The 25,764-nt window shown below is 46.0% G+C and overlaps 1 protein-coding gene across 1 annotated transcript; it reads left to right on the top strand.

Annotated features, from left to right (window-relative positions):
* The first annotated feature begins 1,800 nt into the window (after positions 1-1,800).
* Positions 1,801-25,541, top strand: DGAT2 (diacylglycerol O-acyltransferase 2). Its single transcript, XM_054654745.2, has 8 exons — positions 1,801-1,982; positions 10,186-10,305; positions 11,289-11,396; positions 12,211-12,281; positions 19,700-19,904; positions 22,368-22,542; positions 23,175-23,377; positions 24,136-25,541. The coding sequence occupies exons 1-8, from the start codon at positions 1,943-1,945 to the stop codon at positions 24,288-24,290; spliced, it is 1,077 nt and encodes a 358-aa protein (XP_054510720.1). The 5' UTR covers positions 1,801-1,942; the 3' UTR covers positions 24,291-25,541.
* The last annotated feature ends 223 nt before the right edge of the window (positions 25,542-25,764 follow it).

The following is a 25,764-nucleotide window of genomic DNA, read 5'->3' as shown; positions in this document are numbered from 1 at the left end:
CACAGGAATAAAGCTACAGAGCTGCAACCAAGTTCTGACTCAAGGTATTGCAAATCCACCCCACAACTTGCAAACGATTCCTGCAGTCTCTGAATAGAAGTGGGAAGGGAAAAATAAGAATGTTCTCAAAAGCTTTATTCAATAGGCATTGCCCTAAAAATTCAGTATATGTATTTAAAAAAGGAGTCCGAAACTATTGTGAATTGTTCTTGGCTGCAGAGAGCTGAAGGACTGGCTCCTATCTGTGTTTCTCTCTCCATAGCCCATGGTTTTCAGACTTATGTGAAGTAATAGTAGGGTATTTGAAAAGATGTTATTCTTCAAGAATAATCATGCCAGACACACAGGTTAATAACAGACAAAGTTGTGTATCTCCTGCATCAACCAAAACATCAAGAAAACATGTCCTGTATATTTCCAAAATCATTATCAAACCATCACCTGGTGTGTGGCTTCTTGTTGGGAAAAACATCCTTGTGGGAACACAGCCAAGATATTTCTAATCTATTATTTAGGACTGTTTAGTGATTTTTCAGTGAGTGGCATGGGAGAGGAAAAAAAGTTTCAGGACAAGTACACTTCTAAGAAGTGACATACTGCACTGCTCTGATCAAGTAGTGGGAGTCAAAGAATCTGAGAACGGTTTGGGTTGGAAGGTTCCTTAAAGCCCATCTTGTTTCCATCCCCTGCCAAGGGCAGGGTCACCTTCCACTAGAGCAGGTAGATCCAAGCCCCATCCTACCTGCCCTTAAACACTTCCAGGCATGGGGCAGCCACCATGCTCTGGGCAACCTGTGCCAGAGCCTCACCACCCTCAGAGACAATGCATTCTAGCCCTGCCCTCTCTCAGTTTAAAGAGATTCCCCTGATTGTGTCACTCCATGACCTTGTGAACCTAGAGGCTGTTCTGGGGCTCAGTTGCATCATGAGGTTGGGGCTTACATTTTCCTTCCTTACAAGAAACTTGGTGGCACAATTTACAACTTCAAGTCACAAAGCAGCTGCTGAGGCTGTCTATGGTGGTTGCATCTTTACTCCTGACAGTTGTAATAATCCATGAAGCACTAAAGGATATTATTATTATAATTTTATTTATTTAAATTTTAATGCATCCATCCAGGCTGGGATACCGTTGCAGCATGTGGAGCAAGAAAAGCAGCCCAGAAACCCCCCGTGTCCTGGGCCTGGGGCTGATCCCACAACATGGGCAGCAGGTGATTCTGCTCCTCTGCCCCACTCAGGTGAGAGTGCTGCCTGCAGCATCAGAAGGATGTGGAGCTGCTGGAGACCTTAGAGCCCCTGCCAGTGCCTAAACGGGCTCCAAGAGAGCTGGAGAGAGACTTTGGACAGAGCCCAGGAGGTACAGGACGAAGGGAATGGCTTCCCACTGTCACAGGGCAGGGTTAGATGGGATATTGGGAGGAAATTCTTGTCTGTGATGGTGGTGAGGCCCTGGCACAGGTTGCCCATAGAAGCTGTGGCTGCCCCATCCCTGGAAGTGCTCAAGACCAAGTTGAACGCGGCCCAGAGCAAGCTGCTGTAGAGGAAGGTGTCCCTGCCCACGGCAGGGTGTTGGAAATGGATGAGTCTTAACATCCGTGCTAATCCAAATCGTTCTGTGATTCTATAAAACAGGGCATGAAACGGCCTGTACAGGGGGCGAGCCTCTGCTTGTTCTCCCCGCTCCCTAAACCCTATCCCATGTAGAAATCTACACCGCCGGGACCAAGAGCTTCCCCTCACCCCCACGGCTGGGCTGAGAGACCCGGGAGCCCGGCCGGGTCCGCCCCTGCACCCTCCCTCGGTCTCCGCCTCCTCCTGCCGGGCTATATATGGATACACGGCCGGAGTCTGTCCGGCTCGCTGGCTGCGCCGGGGCTGCGGAGCGTGGGGGGCTCCTCCGTCCCATGGCCTTGCCCGAGCCCTGAGCGCGCCCCCCGCCATGAAGACCATCATCGCCGCCTACTCCGGCGTGCTCCGAGGTACCGGGGGACGGGCTGGAGATGAGCCTTGTGCCCGGAGGGGATGCTGCGGTGCGGAGCAGCTTTCCGGTGCTTCAGGGGCTGGGGTGGGAGCAGCACCGAAACACTCGGCCTTATGAGATTCTTCCTTTTCTTTTTTTTGGCCGTAGGAACGTTGTTCACGGGGAGTAAGGAGAGGGAAGAGCGATGTGCAATGGCGGGGAGGGAGCTGTAGCTTTCCTTGGGTGGAGGATTACAGGTCTCTGCGCAGGTTCTGTGTTTTAGCAGCTCGGGGTGCGCCCCTGGGGCTGCTGGGAGCGGCTCTAGTTGGGTCTTGCACATTTTGCCGAGGAGCAAACTACAGTGAGTTTGTACCTTTGCAAAATGTGGGCGCGGGGCACTTGCGTGTAAACGAGTCCTCCCCTCCCCCCCACCCACCCCTTCCTTTTGTCGTGGTAGGAAGAGAAGTGGACTCGCTTTATGGGATAAAGTTCATTCTCAACTTTCTATCCATAGAATTTCATTTAGCTTGGAAAAGGCCTCTTCAGCGAGTCCAACTGTTTCATAATGCTTTGTTCCCCACACCTTCATCAAGGGGAAAATGGCAACGTGTTGGTATTTTTGCTCTCTTCTAATGAGGAGGTGAAGATTCACTGTTGAGCAGGAGTTTGGTGGTAGCCAGTTCTGCCAGGTTTGCTTTAGCAGCCCTCTGTGCTGGTGAGTGACTTGTTGAGAGAAGCGGAACTGGTGTCAGCCACTGACACCCGTCGTGGACAGAGCTGCTGCAGACACCCAACACCTCCCTGCACGCCGGAACATGTTGGTTAAAGGCTGTGGAGAGAGTATAGGAAATCCCAAACCACATGCTACTTTGCCTGCTTGTGAAGGCATCTCAAAGGATCTTCTAGGAATAAATTCAGCAAGTATAAATGTTTTGCTAGATAGAGTTTTGTATGCCTTCTGCAAGGGTGCTTGTCTGGAGAAAGGTCAGGGTTTGCAAACGGGGAGCTTTGCGTGAAAATGCAGTTGAACAGCAATTTAACTTGTGATTTGTCGAGGGTCCTTGAGTGATTGCTCTGTGTTGTGAAAGGCTTGTTGCCCTCAGAAAGCAAGCTGCTAATACCTCCTGGGATGAAGAGACCTGTGAAATGTTTTATTGGTTAAACAAATCATTAGCAGAGCTGAAGGGACATGAACCTGGTGAATTAACCTCTGAAGTCTTGATTTTGCAATGGCCTGTCTGGTCCTGGGTGTAGAGCTGCTGGTGCTCATCTCAGCCAGGATATTAGATTGATCTGAAGGATCGGTTGTGAACTGACTGGGGAGAAGACCTGCATGTGTTTCCTGTGTTCAGATCTGTTTCTTAAAATAACTTCACTTGTTTCCATGACTAACAGAGGTCAAGTTATATTTTCAGTGGAGAGAGGTTATTTGAATTAGCATCATCTGAACTGTTATATTGAGAGTTAACTGCAAACTAAGTGCAGAGAATAAATAATTCAGGAAACCTATAAAATATGTAGGGTTGACCCGAGACCTCAGCAGCCACCTTGTTGGCACTGGCATGTTAATGATGGATCTAGGACACATGCATAATTCAAAATGGACTGTGGTTTAGGGACAGTGATTGGCCTCATCTCTAGATAATCCTGCTTAGTGATGGAAAGCTGTCTTAACTCTCCTCAGGTCAGTTTTCCTCGGAGGCACCTCGTGGGGATCTTGCAGTGATATTTGTGCTTTTTAGCCTAATTTAACTTATTTCTGTCTGGGGAGACAAGGGATGTTGCCTTGGTGACTGCAACATCTACCAACCCCTTGCCAGTGCTGCAGCCTGCATGGGCAGGAAAGCACAGGACTGGCTTCAAAGCCGAATCCAGGTGCCTCCCAGAGGAGCTCTGACTCCCACTGGGTATGGAGATAGTGGTGTGGGACCCTGCAGTTCAAAGCTGGCAGAGGTGATGTGGTGTGGAGGTTCATTCATGAGACCTTATGCTTGATCATGTTGGATAACTTGTCTCATTACAGAAGGTGTGCAGAACAAGCCCACTAGATTTTTTTTTTCCTATGTCCCTGAGTATTTTCTTCCAAGTATCATGCTTGTGCAAAGGGCTGACTTTGGGGCGAGCATCTGAATGGCTCATACTGTCCTTTAGTCTTTTTTTTTTTTTTCTGGCATCTAATTTTGCTCTGGTGCTTGTAAATTTGACTGAATTAAGTCTGATCCTATTTAAAAACAGGCCAAAAAAAAAAAAAGGTGCAGGCATCTGCCTCTATATCCATCCCTGTATGTATGCAGAGGAATGTTCCTTGATATCAACCCATTACTGCAAAAATCAGAGAAGACCATGAACCAATGCCTAGGGTTGGATGATGGTCTGAGACAACTGGTTGGGTAGGAGGGGTTGTGGGCTCCTCATCTTGACCTGCCCCACTTTGGCCATAGGAGGCCCAGGAGGTCTCCTCCTTGTGTTGGGTAGAGCAGCAAGGAGGTCTTGTCTCATGCTTCTCCCTTGAGGAATGATGCTAGTGTGGCTGGAACCTTGAAAGGCTGTCCTGTGCTGAAATGTCTTTTCTAATGTTACTTCATCAGTAAGAAGTTCGGGATGAAGAAGATGATTTTGCTCAGCTTTACCTTGGAGTTAGTCTTACACTGCACATGAGGTTTACCAGACCTGAGTTCTGCTCTGGGGTGGGCAGCCTGGGAGCTCCTGTTTTGGGAGAACAGGATCAGGCTGGCTGCAATGAGGTGCTGTCTCTTGACAAAGTTGCTTGGGAGGTGAAGGTCTGGGCTTGCTTATATGAAAACCCCTCTTTCAGAGCTCTCATGTGCTCTGGACACAGTGATGAGCTGTAGGAGGATGGGTCATTTTCTCTTGTCCAGACCTGTTCAGTGTTGCTAACTTAAATCTAAGCTTGTTGGCTGCTCTGGGACAGTGGGGTTTTGTGGCTGCATCCCTTTAACACACATACTGCTGTGAGTGTGGAGGCTGAGGGCTGAGTTTAGTGCTGAGAGTAAATCCAGAGCTAACATAAGTAATCATGACAGATTTGTTTCCTGGGTCTGGAGAATCCCAGCTCCTTTCTAAAAGAGAGGATAGAAATTTTTATTTGCATGTCCCTGTTCAAAAATATTGTTGCTTTCCAGTCATAAACACACCATACTGCAGATAATATAATTGAGTAGCTTCCTGGGACAGGAGCAAACTGTTCTAAACTGTGTACAGGGCAGGATAACTATACTCTGCACTAATTACTCATTATTTTCTTAAATTGTTTACTCTGTAGTGAATACTACTGTGCTTGGGGCACCCAAGTAAACCCAAGACACAAAAGAACTTGTGTTGCTCAAGGGGTTTTACAGGTGCTCCTGCAAGCTGTGTGGGCTCCTGCTCTTGCATGGGTGGCTAAGTCCGCCTGAATATTCTAGTACTGGTCTGTTTTTATTGTCTATCTTTGTTCCAGTTTTAGCTTCTCTGCAAAATACATGGCTCAAAATGTCCATTTGCAGTTTATGCTTTGATGGATCTAATACAGTTTTCTTCCAAATAAGCCGTGTGACGCTGTTTAATTATTGGCCAAGAAATAGCATGCTAATTGTCTGGAAAAGGTGGCAGATGAAGCTTGGGTTTAACAAGGTTTCAGTGTATTTTTAACTATATGTAACACTTGTACTTCTTCTCAGTTAATTTCCTTTGCTGACATTTAATTAAGCCATGTCAGTTGGGTACCCACATGTGAAGTCCTGTTTACTTCCACTCTTGGGATCTTTGATTCTACTTCCCTGCCTAGATAAATGTTGTTTGTGTAATTTATCTGAAATAAACTGTGCTAGAAGAGCACCAGATGCTGAGTAGGTAATGCAGGAATCAAATGCTTGGTCAAACCATTTGCTGATTCCAGGATCTCCTTGGTAGCAACTCCTGTGTTTGATGTTAAATGGAACTAAATGATAAAAGTATGGTGAGCCCATCACCAGTTGCAGGATAGCTGGCTGATGTCCCTGAGCTCCCTTGGAAGGCTGCGGATGACTGCCATCTCTGAGCAGCACGGAGTTCTCCTGGAGAAGTTGTCACTCTGTCCATTGTGACAAGGAATGTCCTTGAGAGCCATGCCTGGCTTAGTGCAGGGAGTATCCCACCAGCACTCCAGGGAATGGGCTGCAGTGTGAGCTGGAGACCAGCTCATCTGAGCCCAGGAAAGCTGTTGGTAAAGTATGTCTTGTGGAGATACGGTTTGCCAAGGGTGACCCCAAGAGTCATGGAATGGCTTGGGTTAGAAAGGATCTTAATGATCATCTAGTTAAGGCTCCCCAGTCAGGCTTTCCAGTTCTGGGACAGGTACCTGGAAAATGCTCCAGGGCCTGTGCAGTGTGGCCAGCTCAGGATCAGCTACTGTCGTCAGCGGCAGAAGATGGAGGTTTGGGTTTCTTCAGGATCCAGGATATTTCCTTGGGGAAAGACTGATAGGAATGTATACAAATTATAGTTATGTCTACTGGGCCCTTCTAAAGTAGGTTATAAGGATAATCTGTTCCCTGAAAGTTACAGAAAATGCCTTGGGTTTTTAATATGTGAAAGGTGCTTGGTGTGGGCCCACAGGTGAGCCATTAGGAGGAAGTATTTTCTCTAATGGACTGAACTCAAATGTCAGTGTTGGGTTCTTCTTCTGTGGCTGAGTGCCACTCCCCCTTCCCCCTCATTTCTGTTGATTTGTCAAAGCTCTTCTGGTCTGTGTCACTAGTAACTGGCCTGGTTCTCCAGAGCGTGGAGGGTCTTACCAAAAATGCCTCCTGGCTACTGAAGCTGAAAGGAGATAAGGCTTGTCTGGGGGTTGAACACACAGTGTCAGTCAGACATGATGCAGACATGATGAATGAGAAGCTCAGGACTGTCTGGAAAGGATTGTCTTGGCACTTAAGTCTGTGAGTGCCTGGTTGATGAAATGGGTTGATCTGGAGTCTGCAGGTTTGGTGCAAAGGTAGACCTGATGAACTTGCCAGTTCGACTGACCGTTCCCATGGTCCTTTCCTTTGCTACTGGGCATCTTTCATTTCTTATCTGGGAATTAAATGCTAATATTCAGGCCATGGTAGCTACTGACTTTGCTGGTGTCTTGGTCTGAAAAGACAGGTGTCTGCTAAGGAAGGCAGGAGCCCCCCCTGAAATGGGAAATGTAAATCCCCTCCCCCTGAATTGTTATAAATTTCACATTAAGGGGGGGCTCTCAGGCAAAGGTATGGGAGCAGGAATAACAGTTCTTTATTAGAGAAGAGAATAAAAAAATAAAATAAACAATGCAGTAACACAAAACACTAACAGAGTCAGAATACGACCCGACACCCTGTGGGTCAGGGTGTTGGTAGCAGTCTGATTAAATGGTGGCTGCAGTCCTGCTGCAGTGTCAGGTGTGGTTCTGTTGGAGCAGGGATCCTGTAGAAGGGTGTAGTCTTCCTCTGAAGGTCCAGTGGAAGAGGCAGCTGTTCCTCTAGGAATCCAGTGGAAACGCTGTTCCGGTATCCCAAAATCTCAGCTTATATCCAGGTAGGAATGCTTGGCTCCTCCCCCTGGGCAGAGCATCTCACAATGTGATGCTGTAATTTTATCAGTCATGCAGTGACATTCAATGGCCCATTAACAGCAGATGTCTCCCAGAGGGAGGATTGGCTTGTGGAAGAGATAAAGAAAACTGCCCAATTAACAGAAGATAACTGCTCCTTCTCTTACAGATGGCAAATAGAATACACACACTGTCTTGCAATCTAGGGCACCTGGTGTGGAGAATATTGTTCTCTTTGAAGGATACCTTTGCTTTCAGCAAATAACTGACCCAGGACACTTCTCCAAGGGCAGGGGCTTGGAGCTGTCAGGCAAACCACTGCCTTCCCTCTGTCTGCAGGGGTTGAATGTGAGTTTTATGTGGTTCAAAAAACAAGCTGACAGGTTGACTTGTGCTACTCAATACTGGTCTATTTACTGGGCTGGCAATGCCTACAATATGTTCAAACATCTAGAAAATGCTGAAGTACAAATTCTCATCTAGAGGGATAAACAGCTGTTCTCTTTGGTAAGAGGATAGGGATTTAGCTGATCCAAGGCTGGAGTGTTTGGTTTATGAAGCCAAAGACGTTTGGTAGTGTAAATGCAGGTGCTGGAAGAAAAAAATTACGTGGGGCTGGGCTTTATTGTGTCACAATCTCAAAGGCCTTTGGCTTCTTTTGGAGGACGTAGACGTAATGTCCAGTGACACTACTGTTGCTAAATGCTTTTTTTAAACTTGTGTTTGGTAATCCTCAGTCAATATCAAGATTGTCCACATGCAATTTTGTAAGGTTTTTGGGATAGCAAGTACCTGGCTGGAGCTGTGGCCCCTCAGCAAGAGTTGAGCAACCTGGTCTTGTGGAATGTATCCCTGCCCATGGCAGGGCACTGGATTGAGATGAGCTATAAAGGTCTCTTTGAATACAAATCATTCTAAACCCAAAGATTTCTTTTACCCTTAAGCAGGCAACTGGCTTTGTAAAAAATGGGGTGAAGTTTATCCCTCACTCCAAATTTGGGGATTTGCTACTAGATTTTACAGCATAGGATTTCTGAATCTCACTGCTTAGATACTCTAGTGTGGCAAACCAATGCACGGCGACAGTTTAACTCAACATATTCTCCTGTCTCACCTCAGAAGCAGGAGAACTACTTGCTGGATTCATTCTTAATACTGCACTATATTATCTTTTAAAGAACTGCCTACAGCTCTAGCTGTTGTTTCAACCTGGATTAGTGCTGTAGGTTTCAGTTCACTTGCAGTTGTACTGGTATGATCTATCCCAGCCTAAAATTTGGTCTGCTTAGAGTAATTAATGCCCAGTGCACTACTGGGATTATTCATGTAACATGGACTAAGCAGAACCAAGGGTCTGAACTGGGTGGTCTGGTTCTAAATTTAGACTGCAGCCTTTGTTGTGGCTCCCCCTTGAATGTTGCCAGGGATGAGGCATCTCTGGGTAACCTGTGCCAGTGTTTCACCACCCTCACAGAAAAAACTTCTTCCTTACCTAATCTAAATGGACCCTCATTCCTATGAAGCAGTTGCTTTACATATTTAAAGGATGCACCCGTGAGAGTATCTTTGTAGAAACTACCAAAAATCCTAGTGCCTGCTCATACCTAGAGAAACTATTTTCAATCACTTTCATTTGACTGATTGTGAACACTTGCTATGCTATTTCCACTAGCAGGTAATATCTTGTCAGCAAGAACTGAACCTATTCAGTGTAATAGCTTCTTTCATAGTCCTAATCACAGGCTGATCCTTAAATACAAAAAAAAATATGTAATTACACAAAGTGATTTGTATTTTGGTCAGTTTATTATGGTGCTTGTAAATAAGGTAATGAAGAAACGTGAAGGAAAACCCACTTGCAAGTGCTTCTTTCTGGGGGCTGTGTATACTGTCAAAAGCTGCAGTGGGTGGTTCTTCATATAGAAAGCAAGTGTTTTCAGTGTTTTACCCACTTTGGGTTTTTTCCCCGCTTGAATATCTTAAGCTTCTACAAGAGTGGCTTTCAGCTCCTTCCCTCTTATTTACTGCTTTAGGAATGCGGATAGTTTTCCTTACCCATAGAGCTGTGGATCCTCAGGGTTTTATGTTGAGGTGTTCAGCTAGCATTTGGGCTGTGCTGAGGGAGGCCAGAGCACAGAGCTTTCCTTGAACAGCACTGGGAGTTGTGCAACAGGCCTTGAGAAGGGAGAATAGCTCACACCAGAGCCAGGTGTCTGCTTGCCTGTGGTTTGAGGCAGCTGATCTTTATCTTACTGTGAGCTCATGGGGTTCCCTTTTACCAAACACCCCTCTGAGGAGCTGGCAGTGTGAGGTGAGAGTGTGTTAGGAACATGGGTTAACATCCTCTGCACTTTTATGGTCAGGTTAACAGAGGCTTGCTTGGGTGGGTACTGATGATTACTCATTAATCCCCTCCAGTATTCTGAAAAAAGCTGAATGTTGGCACGTGGCAGTCCTTCCTCTTCCAGGATGCCCAAACTCCATGGAAAATATTAGCTTTTAGCAAGGCTTGCTGTAAAAGCAAACTGCAGGTTTATCTGAATACTCTTACTAAAATAAGCTGGACTTGATGACCCTTCCTTCTATGATTCTGTTTCAAAGGAAAAATATTGTTTCCTTTGCTCAGTGTGCAAACGTAACTTTATTTCTTTTATTTGTCTTTCTTTAGGCACGGGATCGAACATTCTTTCTGCTCTGCAGGATTTGTTCTGGCTATTGAAATCCAAAGTAGAGAAACAACTCCAAATCATCTCTGTGCTGCAATGGGTTCTCACTTTCCTTATCATGGGTAACACATTTTGGCCTAAAGCAAAGGGGTTTTGGCTGTAATTCTGGAAGAATTTTAATGCAAAATGTTAACTTTTTCATAAGTGTTAATTACTAGATGTGTACTGCAGCAGTGTAGTTCCTGGGGTACATGGTTACTGTAAACCAGTTGCATTGCTATTTTCAACTATAAATGCCTTTTCCTGGCTCTAGAAAATCATAAGAGCTATGGAAGGACTGACTGATGTTTGGCTTGTGGCAGTGTCTACTGTGCAAATGAGGCTGAAACAATTGGAAATGTCTTAGTTGGCTTGCTCATGGGAATATCCACAGAGATTTCTTAGAAGCAGCTGGTAACTGATGCAAGTGCAATGCCTTCCTCTTGGCTTGGTCTCCTTCCAGGAGGTATCAGCAATGAGCAAGAGTTGTTTGTGTTAGACCAGTAAAAGAGTAATATGTTTATTACCTGTTTATCCCTGGGTACTTGGATTATGTGAAACCTCAGGCTGCTCTGCTCCGTTGGATTGTTAATGATTAAACTGGAGAATGGCTGCTCTCAGCATCTGTCTCACTCTACCTTCCCAGTTCAGTTTGTGCAGAAATGACTGTGTCAGTTTTGGGTGGGATCCTTGGCACCCTCGTGGGATGGCTGATACAGAGCTGGTGTAACCTGTGGAAGATGTGTGTAGTTGTGGGGAAAAATCCCATTGGTGTGGGCCACAGAGAAATCTTCATGCTCATCAAGTCTGAGGAAGCAGCTGCCCTACCTGGAGATACAAGAGATGCCTGGAGGCACCATTAAGGGGAAGTTGAGGTTTTCCAGAGCTCTAGAGGAAGCTGCCTCAGCCCTACATAAGGGGCTTTTGACCAAATCCAATTTATTTGAGGATTAATGACATCAGACTGAGACTAAGATTTCAGCATAGAAGAGTCAAAAGGCAGGGGGTGTAAATAGAGACCAGAACCTGCTGCAACCTTGTTTTCTTCTTTCTTGCACCTCTCCAGGTATTGCTTGCACTTTAATCCTCATGTATATACTGTGCACAGATTGCTGGGCGATTGCTGCTCTGTATTTAGCCTGGCTGGTATTTGACTGGAATACACCAAAGAAAGGTAAATATTGCAGAAGAGATACTTGTGGTTCAAGTGTCCCTGTCTCCATATTTGGACAAAGAAGCACTTCCTTGTAATGGATGACTTCTCTTCTTAGTGGGACTTGGCTGAATCACTGACCAAATGCATTATTCAGTGTAGCATTTAAATGTCAGCCCTCAGCATGAACAGTGACTGCAGGTTTCATTGGTGCTGAGGGCAATACAAAATTAACATTCACTGCTATTATGCCGTTGCTGGCTTTTATTAACATATTTATAAGGCATAGGTTCTTTTCTTACTTCCGAAAGATCTGAATATTCAAGACCTTTTTGTCCTGTCCAGCTCTTGCAAGGTTCAGATTCTGATGTGATTATCAAGGTGTGGCTCCTCTGTGGAGTCGGTGTTGCTACAGATTAAGCAGATTACTTTATTTCAGAAAAAAACTCCCAAACCTGTAGAAGCCAGCTCTGGGAACCAGCAGTGGTAACAAGCTTTGGCAACTGCTTTTATAGCCAGATGAGCACAGTTGTCCATTGCTTCAAGATGACTGAAACCATCTGAGATTTTGGCCTTTCCTAAAGGTTGAATTGGAGTGTTTCTAGTTTGAATTGTAGAGTTGTCTACCCTGTATTTGCAGTCAAGCCTTAATTTGTTTGAAGTACCTTGTGTTCCAGAATGGGCATTGATTTCAGTGAATGATGCAGGTCTCCCACTTGGAGGAATGAAAGTGTTGATTCCTCTAGTGAGAAACCAAACCCTGGAGTCCTTCAGGCTTTCTGATGGACAGCCATGTGGAAAGAGCTTTAAAGACACGATTCCTTTTTTTCAACAGGGGGAAGAAGATCCCAGTGGGTGAGAAACTGGGCTATATGGAGGTACTTCAGGGATTATTTTCCAATAAGAGTAAGTAGAAGTTTAACTCTATACCCTGGAGTTTAACTGCTTTAGTGTCTTGTACTGGCCCTAGTCTGTCTATGGCACTGAACTGTAAGCAGGACATGGCCAGTTACTATTGCCACACTGCTGCTTGTGGCAGCTGTGGTTAGAAAATCTGAAATGTATTACCAATGGTGGCAATGTGATTGCCAGAAGCTGCTGTTTCTGGTGGTTTTACCAGATTGCTGGAGGCAGTGTGCAGTCCTTGTTCATCTCTCCAGCTTCTGGAGACATTGGCACAGGTTGTCCCAGCAAGTGGTGGCTGCCTCATCCCTCAAAATGTTCAAAGCCAGGCTGGATGGGGCTTGGAGTAGCCTGGTCTAGTGCAAGGTGTCCCTGCCCATGGGAGGGAATTGGATGATCTTTAAGATTCCTTCCAATGCAGATCACTCTGTGATTCTCTTCTGTGCTGCAGCGGTCCTGTGTAGTGCCTGACCCTAACACTGTTCCCCTCTCATAAATCATAAAATCTAGCTCAGTTTCTGCCTGTTTTGCAGTAACACTTCTGCTCTGGGATGTATTGGGCCAGAATATCTGGGACCTCTGTGCACCAAAAGTCAGCACTTCACAGGGGGCAGTGAAATTTGTCCTCAAATCTTTTCCCTTTGGAGAAGTGGATTTTCCAGCAGTGGGAATTGCTTCAGTTCTCCAGCTTGTAACTTGCTCACCACATACTTGTATTTTTCCTACTGGTTCAGACATGTTGCAGAAAGAGGACAAGGCTGCCAGGCTGCTCTGGGACAGCAGAATTAGCTGGATGACTTGGAAGGGAGCAGGGGTCAAATTCGGCTAGGAGGGAACTCGATCCTCTTTGGAAGGGCACACAGCTGAAAGGACTATTATGTAAGGTTGTTGGCAAGTTTTACTCAGCTTGACTATGAGGGAGGGACCTTGATACAGCTTTTGAGCTACCTATCCCCAAGATAGTCTAGCCTCAGAAAGGAACAGAGAATCCAGTTCCAGCAGAATGCCAAAGCGGCTTAGACTGGATTCTTCCCTTGCAAAATCACTTGAACTCTCAGGGTACCTGAACGTGCTGCTGGTCAACAAGCCTTTTGTTGTACTCTGAGAAGCACAGAACCATTTAGGTTGGAAAAGACCTTAAGAGCAAGTCTGACCATTAACCTAGGACTGCCAAGTTCACCATGAAACTTGCTGTTGTTAACAGGTAATTCTTGGCAAGTCTAAGTGTACACAGAAAAATTCACTCTGCCTGCACGGGCTGGAAGTCAGCCTGGGTCTCATGACTGACAGAGAGCTGAGCAGGCTCTGCTGTTGAGGATGGGTCTCAGATGTGTTTTGTTCTAGTACCAAGTCCTTAGTGCTGCACTAAACACTGCTGCCTTGGATGTTGCTGAAATGGGCTCTGTTATGCTGAGGACTTGGTTCCAAAGGGTCACCCTTAGTGCTGGTTCTGCTGTTCCATCATTCCTTTGATGCACATTTATCCTTGTCTTCATGGAAATATGCTCTGCAGAAGCCCTGCAGGTCAGATTCACTGTGGATGTTGAAAGTTTGTCAAAGAGCTGGGTTGTTTAGGTAGGTTTAGAGATGACATGGGTAAACTAAACTTTGCAGCAGTTTTTATTTAAATACTTGCTAGCTCACATATCCATTCGTGAGAACTCCTTACGGGTGTAATTCCTTTGCTGCTAAGGGGGAGGAATTGTGCAAGGTTTATGGAGCTGACTGGTATTTCACATGCAAAGGGCAGAACAGGAGTGCTGACAGCTGGGAGATGACTCCTGCACGTGTTTTGGGGGAACAGCCAGCTGGCTGCAGGGCTGGGAAAAGCTGCTGCAGGGATCTTAGGGCAGAGAGGTGTTCGAAGTGCTTTTCTGCAGTTACAGGACTGATGCATGAACAATGAATAATGTCTGGATATTAAGAATGGTACCAAGAACCAGAATGCCTTGGGCTTGCTGAGAGCATGGCAACTCATGGGTAAAACTAGTTACCTGTTCTTTCCCAAGAGGGAGATGGGTCTACAGAGGATCACTTGTTTAAATGTTCTCTCTGCAAAAATAATTTTTACTGGATTCTGAACTGTGTAATGGCTCAGGAGGACTTGGTTTGTGTCCCAGGCTTATGGTTTGTCAGGACAGTCCTCTGCTGCATCTCCTCCTGTGCCATGTGTCTGCTGAGCACTGCAAGGACAGATCACACCAGTGACAGTCACACTGGTGGCACTTGTAATGCTGAAATTGCCTCCAGCAAAGTCTGCATATAGAGCTGTGGTAGCTGCATCCATACCTGCACAGGTACCAGCTGTGCTGGGCTATCAGCTCAGATTTAATTCATAGAATCGTGATACAGTTGGAAGGGACCTTAAAGCTTGTTTCCTCCCCTCTGCCATGGTCAGGGACATCTTCCATTAGACCAGGTTGCTTCAACCAGGGTGTGTAGCCTGGCCTTGAACACTTCCAGGGACGGGGCAGCTATAGCTTCTTTGGCAGCCTGTGCTGGGGCCTCACCACCCTCACAGACAAGAACTCCTTCCTATTTGGCTTGCTGTATTAGAGGAGCTGCATGAGAATCAAGCTCTGCTCCAATGTTTGTGCTGATTAAGCTGGTCTCACTAGAGTCGGCAGTGCCTCCCAGCCTGAAACACCAGGACTATTGTACCCCTACCTGGAGATATGAGGTCATGTTTTGTAATACCAGGTGGATTTGGAAAGCAGCCTGAATCTGTCTCAGTTACTCAGCATGAGCTGAGTTGGCCACATTCCCTGGAACTTCATGCAGCTGCTCTGACAATAAAAAGTTACTTTAGGGCACTAGAAACTTAAGTTTGTCTACTGGTTAATGGCTGGCCTTGCAAATAGTGCTTTAAGCTAAGCAGCACATGAAGTGGCTGAGGAATGTTCCAGAGAACTGAGTCCTGAACCTGAAGTGCAGGTGAAGCCCAAGCCCTTGCAGGTGTATGAATGGGGCTGGACTGAGCAGACATCATCTGCACTCACTGTCTCCATCTCATGCTTGATCCCAGCAGCCTCCTAAGCACATGCTGATCTGAGGATGTCGTGCTGGCAGTGCCATGACCTAAAGGTTTTGTTTAGGTAAAGAAGCTGTCACCTGGGCATGTGAACATCTCCACATGCAGTCAGACCCCAGGCAGTCAGGGCTTCAGATCTTTGGCTTACCTTTGTCAGACTGTGAGCGCTTCAGGTGTGTGCAGGGAGACCTGCTCACTGCAGTGGAGGAGTTGGCATCTGGCCAGAGCAGGAATTGCTGCCAAAAGTGTCTTTTGGTTTTTTTCCCCTCAATTTGTCTTGTATTCTGTGTCTTGGCTTGCTTCCTGGCAAAGCTCCTCCTTAATCATTGTACATGATTTACAGAATGGAAATAGAAGGGTTTGATTGCTCTGTCATAACCTAGTGTAGTGGAAGGCCCATAACAGGGAGTTAGAACAAGCTGAGCTTTAATGTCCCTTCCAACTGAAGCCATTCTGTGAATTTGTGACATATATAAAACTGGGAGCCTGGTGATGGGTCTTCAGGTCCTGGCTTGCACTGCTGGGAAGAGAAGATAATTTCTTCCATTGTGTTGCTGGGTGTGATATGGCTAAGTACAGTTTTTGGGTTGTTTTGCAAGCTTACATGCTCATGAGACCTGCTGCTTGGATCCTGCAGGATGAGCTCTGGTTTTCTGCTCTCTGCATGCTGCCAGTCAGTGCTGCTCAGCTCCCACCCGGACAACTGATTTTTTTCCTGCTTTCTGGCTCCTGGTGCTGAGCAGCAGTGGTTCTGCAGTCCTCTTTCCCCACTACTGAATGTGCCATTGTTGCTAAAAATAAAATTGGCAATGTGGTTCTTTAGCTGTATCTGGCACTCAAATATTAACACTCATTTTCTTTATGCTGTTGCACTGGCTTACTGCTTCTGTAGGCTGGCTTAGTTCTGTGTAAAGAAATCTGTTATTATTAGAAAGGTGCATGGACTTTGCTCCCAGAGAAACAGGTTTGGTCTCTAACAGCAGCTAGGAACAGGTGTGTTAGTGCAGTGGGGAGAAGGTTCATCTTCACTCCCAGTACTGATTGTCCAGCTGAGATGCAGCAGGGATGTGCTGACTCTGCCTCATCATGGGAGCACCGAGGCTCCAAAGAGCTGTGGGGGAATGGACAAGACCTTGGAGGCAAAAGGAAAAACCAGCTGGAGGTTCACACTGGTGATGTTCAGTGACAGCCACAGCAATTCCTTGGGGCAGCCTGATAACACTGTTTGCTTCTCAAGGGGAGGGGAGTTCCAAGAAGCAGCAGTGAGTGATCAGCCTCCTGAAGAGAGGCATGGAATCATAGGATGGTTTGGACTGGAAGGGACCTTTAAAAGCATTCTAGTTCCAAACCCCCATCTTGTGCACTTCACTATTTTCACTCTTGCTTGAGTCTAGAAATACATGATTTACACTACTTCAAAAACTCCTGCTTCTAGATTAAATTTAGGGAGAGATGAAGGTATTGGCAGGTCATACCCTCCCTCCCTGGGCTGAGTTTGTGCATTAGCAGATTCAAGACCTCTGCTTGCAGAGAAGTGCCCAACCCTGTCTGATGTCTGTTGGTCTTAGGTTCCCTGGCTTGACTTGGGTGGAAGAACACATAGAATCACCAAGGTTGGAAAAGACCTTGAAGATTGAGTCCAACTAGTCCAGTGCCTTTTGGGTAATTTTTCCCAATATGTGATCAGAACCTCCCTTGGTGCTACTTGAGGCTGTGTCCTCTTGTCCTGTCACTTCTCAGCTAGGAGAACAGGCTGAACCTCACCTGCACCCTCCATGTTTACCTTCTGTGAGCCTCTGTGCTGTGGGACAGGTGTAGAGGGCAGTGGCAGCCTGCATGGGACAAACAGGGGAAAAGCACACATGTATGAACATGAGGTGAAATCTCAGCACTGTCCCTTGCCTTTGTTTAGTTGGATCCCTGCACACCCCTTGCCCAGCTCCTGCAGTGCTGTGGGTTGTCGTGGGTATTGCCAACCCTATGGCTCCATAACGGGAGCTCTTGGAAAACAGCCACAGTGATAAGGCTGCAGCTTGGCTGGGGCTCCTGTGAGGTATCCAAGCAATGGCTCCACTGGGATTTGGATGTCCTTGCATGTGGTGGAGGGGCTGGAGCAGAACAGTGTGTCTTCCATATGCATGGCTCTGCCAAGCTCAACATGTGGATGCCTCATGCTCCAGAAGGATGAGGACAAACCTCCTTTCAGCTGTGTTTCCTATTAAAGGAGCTGTGCTTGGTGCAGGTGAGAGATGAGGCTTGGAAATCACTACCTTGCTCTGACAGGAGCTTTAAGGAAGGGGTGTCTGCTGCTTGTGCAGCCAAGCCTTGTGTCTGTATCTACCAGGCCTGTAGTCAAAAAGTCAGAATATTGTCTAGGCTGGAAAAGTTCCCCAAGATCATAAAGTCCAACCATTCTGCTAGAAGTGCCAAGGCCTCCACTAACCTGTGTGCCCAGGTGCCACATCCACAAAGCTTTTAACTCCCTCCAGGGATGTGGGGTCCACCACTGCCCTGGATAGCCTGTTAGAGAAGTCTCTTTACAGCTGAGCAAGAATTGATAGATGGAGGGGTTGCTTACCATATCACTACTTTTTTCCTGGAGATAGATGGGTTTTTGGTCTTTAGTCTGTGATCTCTGTTTCTTGTAACTGATCAAGGGAGCAGCCCTTCTATCCTGGGAAGTGAAAGCAAAGTCATCTGCTAATTGGGAAAGAATAGGCAATGGGCTCTGCAGAGCTGTTGCAACCACAAGCCTCTGTGCCTTCTTCCTGGAGTTCTACATGACCTCAGAGCTAGAGGAAATTATGAAGAGGCCCAGTCACCTTGCAGAACCTCCTGCTGCATCATGCTTGTATCACAGCCACTGTTTTAAATAGCACAGGAGCTGTAGCTTCATCTGAGGACAAGGCTGAGGACAGGGAGAAGGGAATCAAGTTTCTGGGCATGCTGCTTTAGTGTGTTGCAATGGTACTTCATCTCCCTGTAGCATGATCCAACAGAAAGAACTTGCATAAACACTCCTTGTCCAAGGCAGTGGCACATGCTGGTGTGACATCTTGGAAATCTGTGGAGTTTTTTTTCCTATGGAAACTGATGCAGAGTGGCCTTTGCAAATATAGTTTGAGGGATGGGGTGCCAAAGCATCAGCTTGTAGGTCTGAGAGCTACTGGGGTGTTGCAGTTGGCAAAAAGTGGCACTGTTGCAGCCTGAAAAAGAGGAGTTGTTTAGTTTAGATATTAGGAAGAGGTTATAGACTCTTAGGGTAGTGAGGTCCTGGCAAAGGTTGCCCACAGAAGCTGTGGCTGCTCCATCCCTGGAAGTGTTCAAGGCCAGGATGGACAAGGCTTGGAGCAACCTGGTCTAGAGAATGGTGTCTCTGCCTATGACAGGGGTTTGGACCAGGATGATCCTTAAGGTCTCTTCCAACACCAACTATTCTAACAGATGGAAAAAATGAAATTTGGTCTCTATTTTTGTAGGATGATGCAGCAGCCCTGCTGTGTTTTATCCTGTGTGCTTCCTCAGACTGCACATGTACTGGCTGGGGAAGATGCTCTGACACATGGGATGCTGCTGCTACCTATAGCATCACAAAAGCCCCCTCTGGCAGTAGTGGTACCAGGGAATGGGTTAAGACAGCTAGCTAAGACAGCTGTGGAGAGTCCATGTTGTGCAAACAGAGGAGCAAATGGTTAAGAATATTGCACCGCGTGAAAACAATGTGATCACAACTCCTAGTGCATGCCCTGCAAGAATCAGAGATGGTTTGAGGTGTCTTGTTGACCCTTTGGCATGTAGGCCAGGGCAGAACCTCTTAAAAGGAGGGATAATTTCCAGTGGTTACCACCCTTCTGCACATTTTCCCACTTGGAAGGCAGCCAACAGGCCCATTAACTGGTTGGCTTTTTTTTCAGGCATTAGCTGAACTTGCTTCTGCTGTGAGACAGTGATGTTTATGTTGTTTCTGCCTCATACTGGGATGTGAGCCACTAATGTGCTGAGAGAGGGCCTGGAAGGAGGCAGCTGTGGCTACAGGACTGAAGAACTTGATTGGTTTGGGCAAGAGGTGTGTCAGAACACTTTAGGAAGGAGCGGAGAAGCAAAAGGCCCAGGCTGCAGCAATCCATGCCCTATTCCTACCTGGCTGGCTTCTTGTGTCTGAGATCAGCCTCTTTATCTTACTCCCTCTGCTTGGGAAACTGAACTCTAAATGGCTGCTCCTACCAGAGCCTCTGAAATCCAGGAGAGGATTTACATGAGCTCTTAGGCTGTTCTCCCTGATGGGAAGAGAGACAAAACCTGGAGGATATGATTGCTTTTTTTGCTTCTCCCACTTTTATTTACTATCTGAAAATATCAGTCTTCAATTGAGCTCTTTTTTCTTTCCTAGCTGGTTAAAACCCACAATCTGCTGACCACCAGGAATTACATTTTTGGGTACCATCCACATGGCATCATGGGCTTGGGTGCCTTTTGCAACTTCAGCACAGAGGCCACGGGTGTTGGCCAGAAATTCCCTGGGATCCGACCATACCTTGCTACCCTGGCTGGGAACTTCAGGATGCCCATACTGAGGGACTACTTAATGTCTGGTGGTAAGCACAATCACACTGTGCCATTTCTGCTTTTGCTCTTTGCTCTGAGCTGTCTTCACCTCTGTCAAGTGAAAAGCTGTGTAGGAAGCTCATGTAACCACTTCCTGCCAGTAGCATCACCCAAACATTGTTTTCATATAGTTGTCAAGAGGAAGCTGTGTATAAATGTGAGAAATCCTGTCTAGTGGAAGGTGTCCCTGTCCTTGGCATAGGGTTGGAACTGGATGATCTTGAAGGTCCCTTCCAACCTAAACCATTCTGCGATTCTGTGAATATGACTAATTTGGGCTGCAGGGACTGCTGTTCCTCTGTGTTCATCCTTAACTCTAGGATACTCTTGTCCAAAACCATAGTAAAGATACCTGACAACTGTGGATGGAACCAAGTTGCCCTAGTTATTGTGTGAAGGTACAGGAGGAAGTTGCACTGACTGAAAATACTGAGTAACCACGGCCAGCTCGGCTCCTGGGCTCACTACCAGGTTACTTGTCACACACCTGTGTTTTGTGATGGTGGTGGATGCTGTCTCCACCCAATTGCACTGCTGGGTGCCTGCCAGGGGTAAAGAGTGTGAAGTATTGCATGATACCAGCTGTTCACAGACCCCCTTCCCTGGGTGTGTTCCTGTAGATGGATCCCACGGATTATGCAATGATGTAAGTGTGCCAAATTCCATTAATAGGTCTGTTTTAATGGAGGCCAGGATTTTCATGCTGGAGGGCTTGTAAGTTATGACTGGGCAGAGGAAACAGTGTTTAAAATACCAGTAAAATGTTCTTGCATGGCCTGGGCTTCCTTTTTGGAGTGAGAACACCTGTCATTTAGATAGAGGTGAGGGAGTAATGCTTAAAGTCTGTGAATTGAACAATCCAGTAACTTGTTTGCTGTTTCTGGAACCGATTCATCAATAAATGACTTTAAAACAGATATCCTAATAAGTCCCATGGCTGGGAAGACAAGAGGAGTAGCTGTACCTGACTCTGACTTGTTAGAATTGACTATTTCTGAGATTACTGTCTTAATTGAGGGAGAGAAAAAATAACTGGCTCTGGTGCAGAGAAGGTGTTTGTCCCTATCTAGAAAGGGCATATCTCAAGCTGGTTTGTTTTTATTTTCCTGTACTGATGTTAGTTGCTGTGTGAAGCCCATAATTTGGGAATTCCCAGGACAGCAGTACATGAGAAGTTTGGATCTGCTTTCCAGTCTGTCATGTCTGTAAATTTAGTTGTGTTGCTTAAGTTTCCATGCAGCCTTTTTATACTTTTTTAAACCATCTTTAATCTGTTCAGTATGACTGGCAGACAAGTCTTGTGGCCAGCCAGAGCTGCTTTCTCCTTTTTGGAAGGAATGTGGGAGTAGGCATTAGCAACATCATTGCTGGTTTGGCTATTCCTGAGCACTGTGCTTAAACCAGAGGAAAACTGTGCTTCTTTGTTTCCTAGGATTTAAGCAAGTCTACAGGTGTCATGAAGTTAACCTTCTGAAAGCCATAATTTGTCTTCACTTTCCTATACCAGAACTTAAAGGGTGCTGATACAAAGGCTTTACATCAATTGGATAGTGCTGATAATTCCCTCAGTCCTGTTTTCTGTGGACGAACCACTTCCAGGTGAAATTATAACAAATCCTAGCACTGTACCAATACATACAGTTGGTTTACAACTAGTATAAATTCTTAATTTTACAGCCTACTTAGAGGTTAAGGTACAGCAGGGACCCTACAAGGCATGAGGGCATGACCAAAAACCCTATATACTGTGTGAATGTGCTGAAGAGCAGAATTTTATCTATAGTCACTTGTCTCCACGTCTCATGGGGACTGGTGCTTTAGGGCAGAGATTGCTTACTAAAGGTGAAGGGAGGTCCTGCTCTTTCCAGTGTGGAATGGAGGGAAAGACCTTCACAGACACTTTCCTCGGAGTATGGATTTATGTAACACTCTGTCCCGTAAATTGCAAGAGCTTCTTATTATTTCGGGTCTGTCTTAAAGGTTTGTCCACTTATTCTTTTTATATTGCTAAATCTATTGCACATCTATCCCACTACCTGATTTTGCTGAGGAATTTGTCAATATCAGACTCTCATCCCTCAAAATAAAGCAACTAATTTCTTCCTTTCTAAAGGTAAAACAAATCCTACTGTAAAGTTGACATGGAGGGAGGAGGTCTGACACCAGTGCCTTTGATATCACTAGATATAGAAAATCCTTGCTGAAACCTTTTGATAAAGGAAAATTTTTGAGAGCTGATGTTTGTGGAGTTTATGAGCAAGTCTAGTGCTGCCAGGTCTGTGAACTGCTTGTTTAGTTGAGGAATAGGTTGCCTGCTAACACTGCCTGCTCTGACCAGAGGGAGGTTGGACAGCTCAACTTGCAATTGAGGCACAAACTTTGTGCTGTAAGAATGAGAAGATCCTGAAGTCCCCAGCCAATCCCGTAGCCTTGTGTCTGTGTCCTGAATGCAGGTATATGTCCTGTGAACCGTGACAGCATAGACTACATCTTGTCCAAGAATGGCAGTGGCAATGCCATCATCATCGTGGTCGGAGGGGCAGCAGAGTCCCTGAACTGCACCCCAGGGAAGAACTCCGTGACGCTGAAGAACCGGAAGGGATTTGTGAAACTGGCTCTGCGGCATGGGTAAGGGGCACCTCAGTGCTGGAGCAGGACTGCTGCCATGGGGAAGGTGCTTTTATTTGAACAACCTGGTCTAGGTGAAGATGTCCCTGTTGAATGCAAGGGTCTAGGACTAGATGGCCTTTAAAGGTCGCCTCCAGCCCAAACCATTCTGTGATTCTGTTCCCTGAAGCAGCTGATACCTTGGAGGGATTCTGTGGGTGTTTGCCCAGACCATCAGACATGAGGGTCCTTTGCCTTCTACCTCTGAGCAAGGTGCAGGGCTAGGGGGATCCCTGGGACAGCAGGAGGCTTCCACAGCAAGGAGAGGCAGTGCCAGTATGGGGTGATGACCTGTGCAGTCCCCCTGATCCCCATGTGTCTGAAAAGAGATGGCCATTAAAAATAGGAGTTGAGTATATATGGAAGCATGTCCCATACCTGACAGCACAATGTTCCACCAGCCCATTGTCAGTACAATTCTCTTGTATGCCTTCAAAGTCTATCTATTATGTCAGTACCCTGTGCTGCTGAGAGAGCTCTGAGCAATGGTACCAGCAGCTGTGCAGCCTGGCAGAACACACAGCAGCAAGTGTGGGGCTGTCATACGAGCTGCAGTCCCGGGGGTGGGGTCCTGACTCGTTCTGTCTTTCTAGAGCGGACTTGGTTCCTGTCTACTCCTTTGGGGAAAATGAAGTGTACAAGCAGGTGATCTTTGAAGAGGGTTCCTGGGGAAGATGGGTTCAGAAGAAGTTCCAGAAGCACATTGGCTTTGCTCCATGCATCTTTCATGGCCGTGGCCTCTTCTCCTCCAACACCTGGGGCTTGTTACCCTACTCCAAGCCCATCACTACTGTTGGTAAGGTTTTAGTATAAACATGCTGTGTGCCTCTCTAGGTAGCAGAATACTTGAGTCTGTGCTGTACACCTGCTGTAGTTTGGTCCTGGAGTCTTGACTATAGAATGGCTTTCCCTCCTCTATAAAAACCTTCCAGCAAAACTGAGAATGAGCTAGAAGAGTTTCAAGTTACAAGCCTTCAATCAATGTTCTGCAATTTGGCAAGAGGGCTCTTTTTTGGGGGAAAAGGCTGTAGTTATACTTTTTGGCCTTGAATACCTAAAGTCAGAAGCAGCCTGGCCCCTCATATCCAGTGTGATGCATGTCTGACGGCTGAGTATTTAAAGCCAACCCTAAAGCTTGCGTTTGAGTCTAACCCAAAGCAGCAGGGCTTTAAGGGAGGAGGGGAAAAAGGTCAGCTTTGCTTTTGTGGTGTGTATAGGGGAATATCCAAGAAGAACTGACTCTTGGCTCATGTTAATTGAGGAGGGATTTATCACTCTGCTGGAAACAGAAGGGGGACTTCCTAGCCACCCTGAACAGTAGATGCATTTGTGCAGCTAAAGCAGATCTGGTATTGCTGCAGATGTGGGGTGTGTCCTTTTGTGTGCTTCAGAGCCTGGTAAAGCTGTGGGGAATCAGGCAAACCTCTGCTGTAATGGCAAACTGTGCTATTCCAGAATGGGTGTGCTGAACCACCATAGCTGTGTCCATAGAGGACAAATACCTTAGGTTGTAGGAGCACTTAAGCTAATGTGGATTTGTCCCTTTTTTATCAGTTGGAGAGCCCATCACCATCCCCAAAATTGATAATCCATCCCAGCAGGATGTGGACTTCTACCATAGCATGTATGTGGACTCCCTGATCAAACTCTTTGACAAATACAAGAGCAGATTTGGCCTGCCAGAGACTGAGGTCTTGGAAGTCAACTGAAGGCACTGGCTCAGCAGCACCTCCTCCTCTCAGAACCAACACATCGTTTCCAGGAGTCCAAGTTGTCACTGTGTACTTGAAAGCCTGTGTGGGTGTATGTATTCTTCAAGCAAGTGTTTAAAGTATTGCTAAACCACTTTAAAAATAATAAAGGCTTTGCTTTAGAGAAATCCCATTAAAACATCTTTTTATACAAAAAAAAAAAAAAGCACAACTCCCCATTGCTGTGAGGATTTGGATAAATGATTGCCTTTGTAATCTGCTGTATAATGCTGTTGGATCACCAGCAACGAATTAGAAAAATTCCTACAGCTACTGTACCCACTAGCACAAGCAGTTTTGGGAGAGTAGGATTCATCTGGTTTTTCAGTCTAAAAAGCAGCAGGTTCATTTGAGCAGCATGGCAGTTTTACAGGTGTGTTGCACAAGAGCCCTGTTGAGACATGCTCACGTAGTCCAAGGGTATTTCTGCTTTGGAAAAGCCCTTTCTGGAAGTACAGTTGGGCTGCCAACCCCCCTGATGTGGCATCTATGCTGGATGGTGCAGAGAGTCAGGTGAAGCTTGATCCATAGTGCAGTGGATGATTTTGTGGCTGTAAATTCACCACTGTATTAAAGATGTCAGTTCAGAAGCAGGTATGTCCCAGGTGCTGCTTGCACAGAGGCTTGTAGCAGGAAATACGAGACTTCTTCATAGCCACAAAACTCCAAGGATAAGCTGTAGGAGCAGTGGTATGGTGCAGTCATGTAGCCCTGGTGTTGCAGACTTTTAGGGTAGACCTTAGGGGGAAAATGCAGTGGGGTTATTGATGCAAGTGCTTTGGATCCCAGAAGTATTTGGGGAAATCTAGGAGTTAGTCCTGGCCTGAAGGTGGCTTCTAATTACTCCATCCAGTGAATGTAAAGGAGTAGCCTTTGCACACATAGGATCTAAAGTGAGCTACTTTTAAAAGTATTTATAAAATGTTTATGTTAATGCTGCTTGTAGTGAGATTTCTTGGGAGTACAATTTGTTTATGTATAAACCCAAAACACTGCACTACTTGCATGTCTGACCTGCCTTTTCAACCGTTCAGTTGAGTGTATCTTGAGCTCTAAAATGTGCCTTTCTTCCATGCAAGAGGATGGTACTTCACATTCCTGGAATCTTGCCTCTAAAGACAAATGTTCATCTGTCATATTTGATAGATTATTGTATTACAGAGTATCAATTTTTGTACAAATTTCTAGAAATAAACTTGGGCAAAAATAGTGGGCTGCTTTGGTCCCTTCAGTGTTGCAGGTTTTGTGGCTGATATTACAGCAGTAATTTGTATGATTGTAGTTGTTCTTTTTTTCCTATGGGGAAAAAATGGTTTGTCTCTACAAAAGCAGACTCACACCAAAACCACCATCTCTGGAAGTGTGTAGTGGTAGACCTGGAAGTGTTAGGTTAAAGGGTTGGACTTGATCTTAAAAGTCTTTTCCAAGCTTA

This window comes from Agelaius phoeniceus, chromosome 2 (assembly GCF_051311805.1).
Source record: "Agelaius phoeniceus isolate bAgePho1 chromosome 2, bAgePho1.hap1, whole genome shotgun sequence".
In the NCBI taxonomy this organism is placed as follows: Eukaryota; Metazoa; Chordata; class Aves; order Passeriformes; family Icteridae; genus Agelaius; species Agelaius phoeniceus.
Note: the sequence above shows the minus strand (reverse complement) of the source record. Positions and strands in the feature narration are given on the sequence as shown.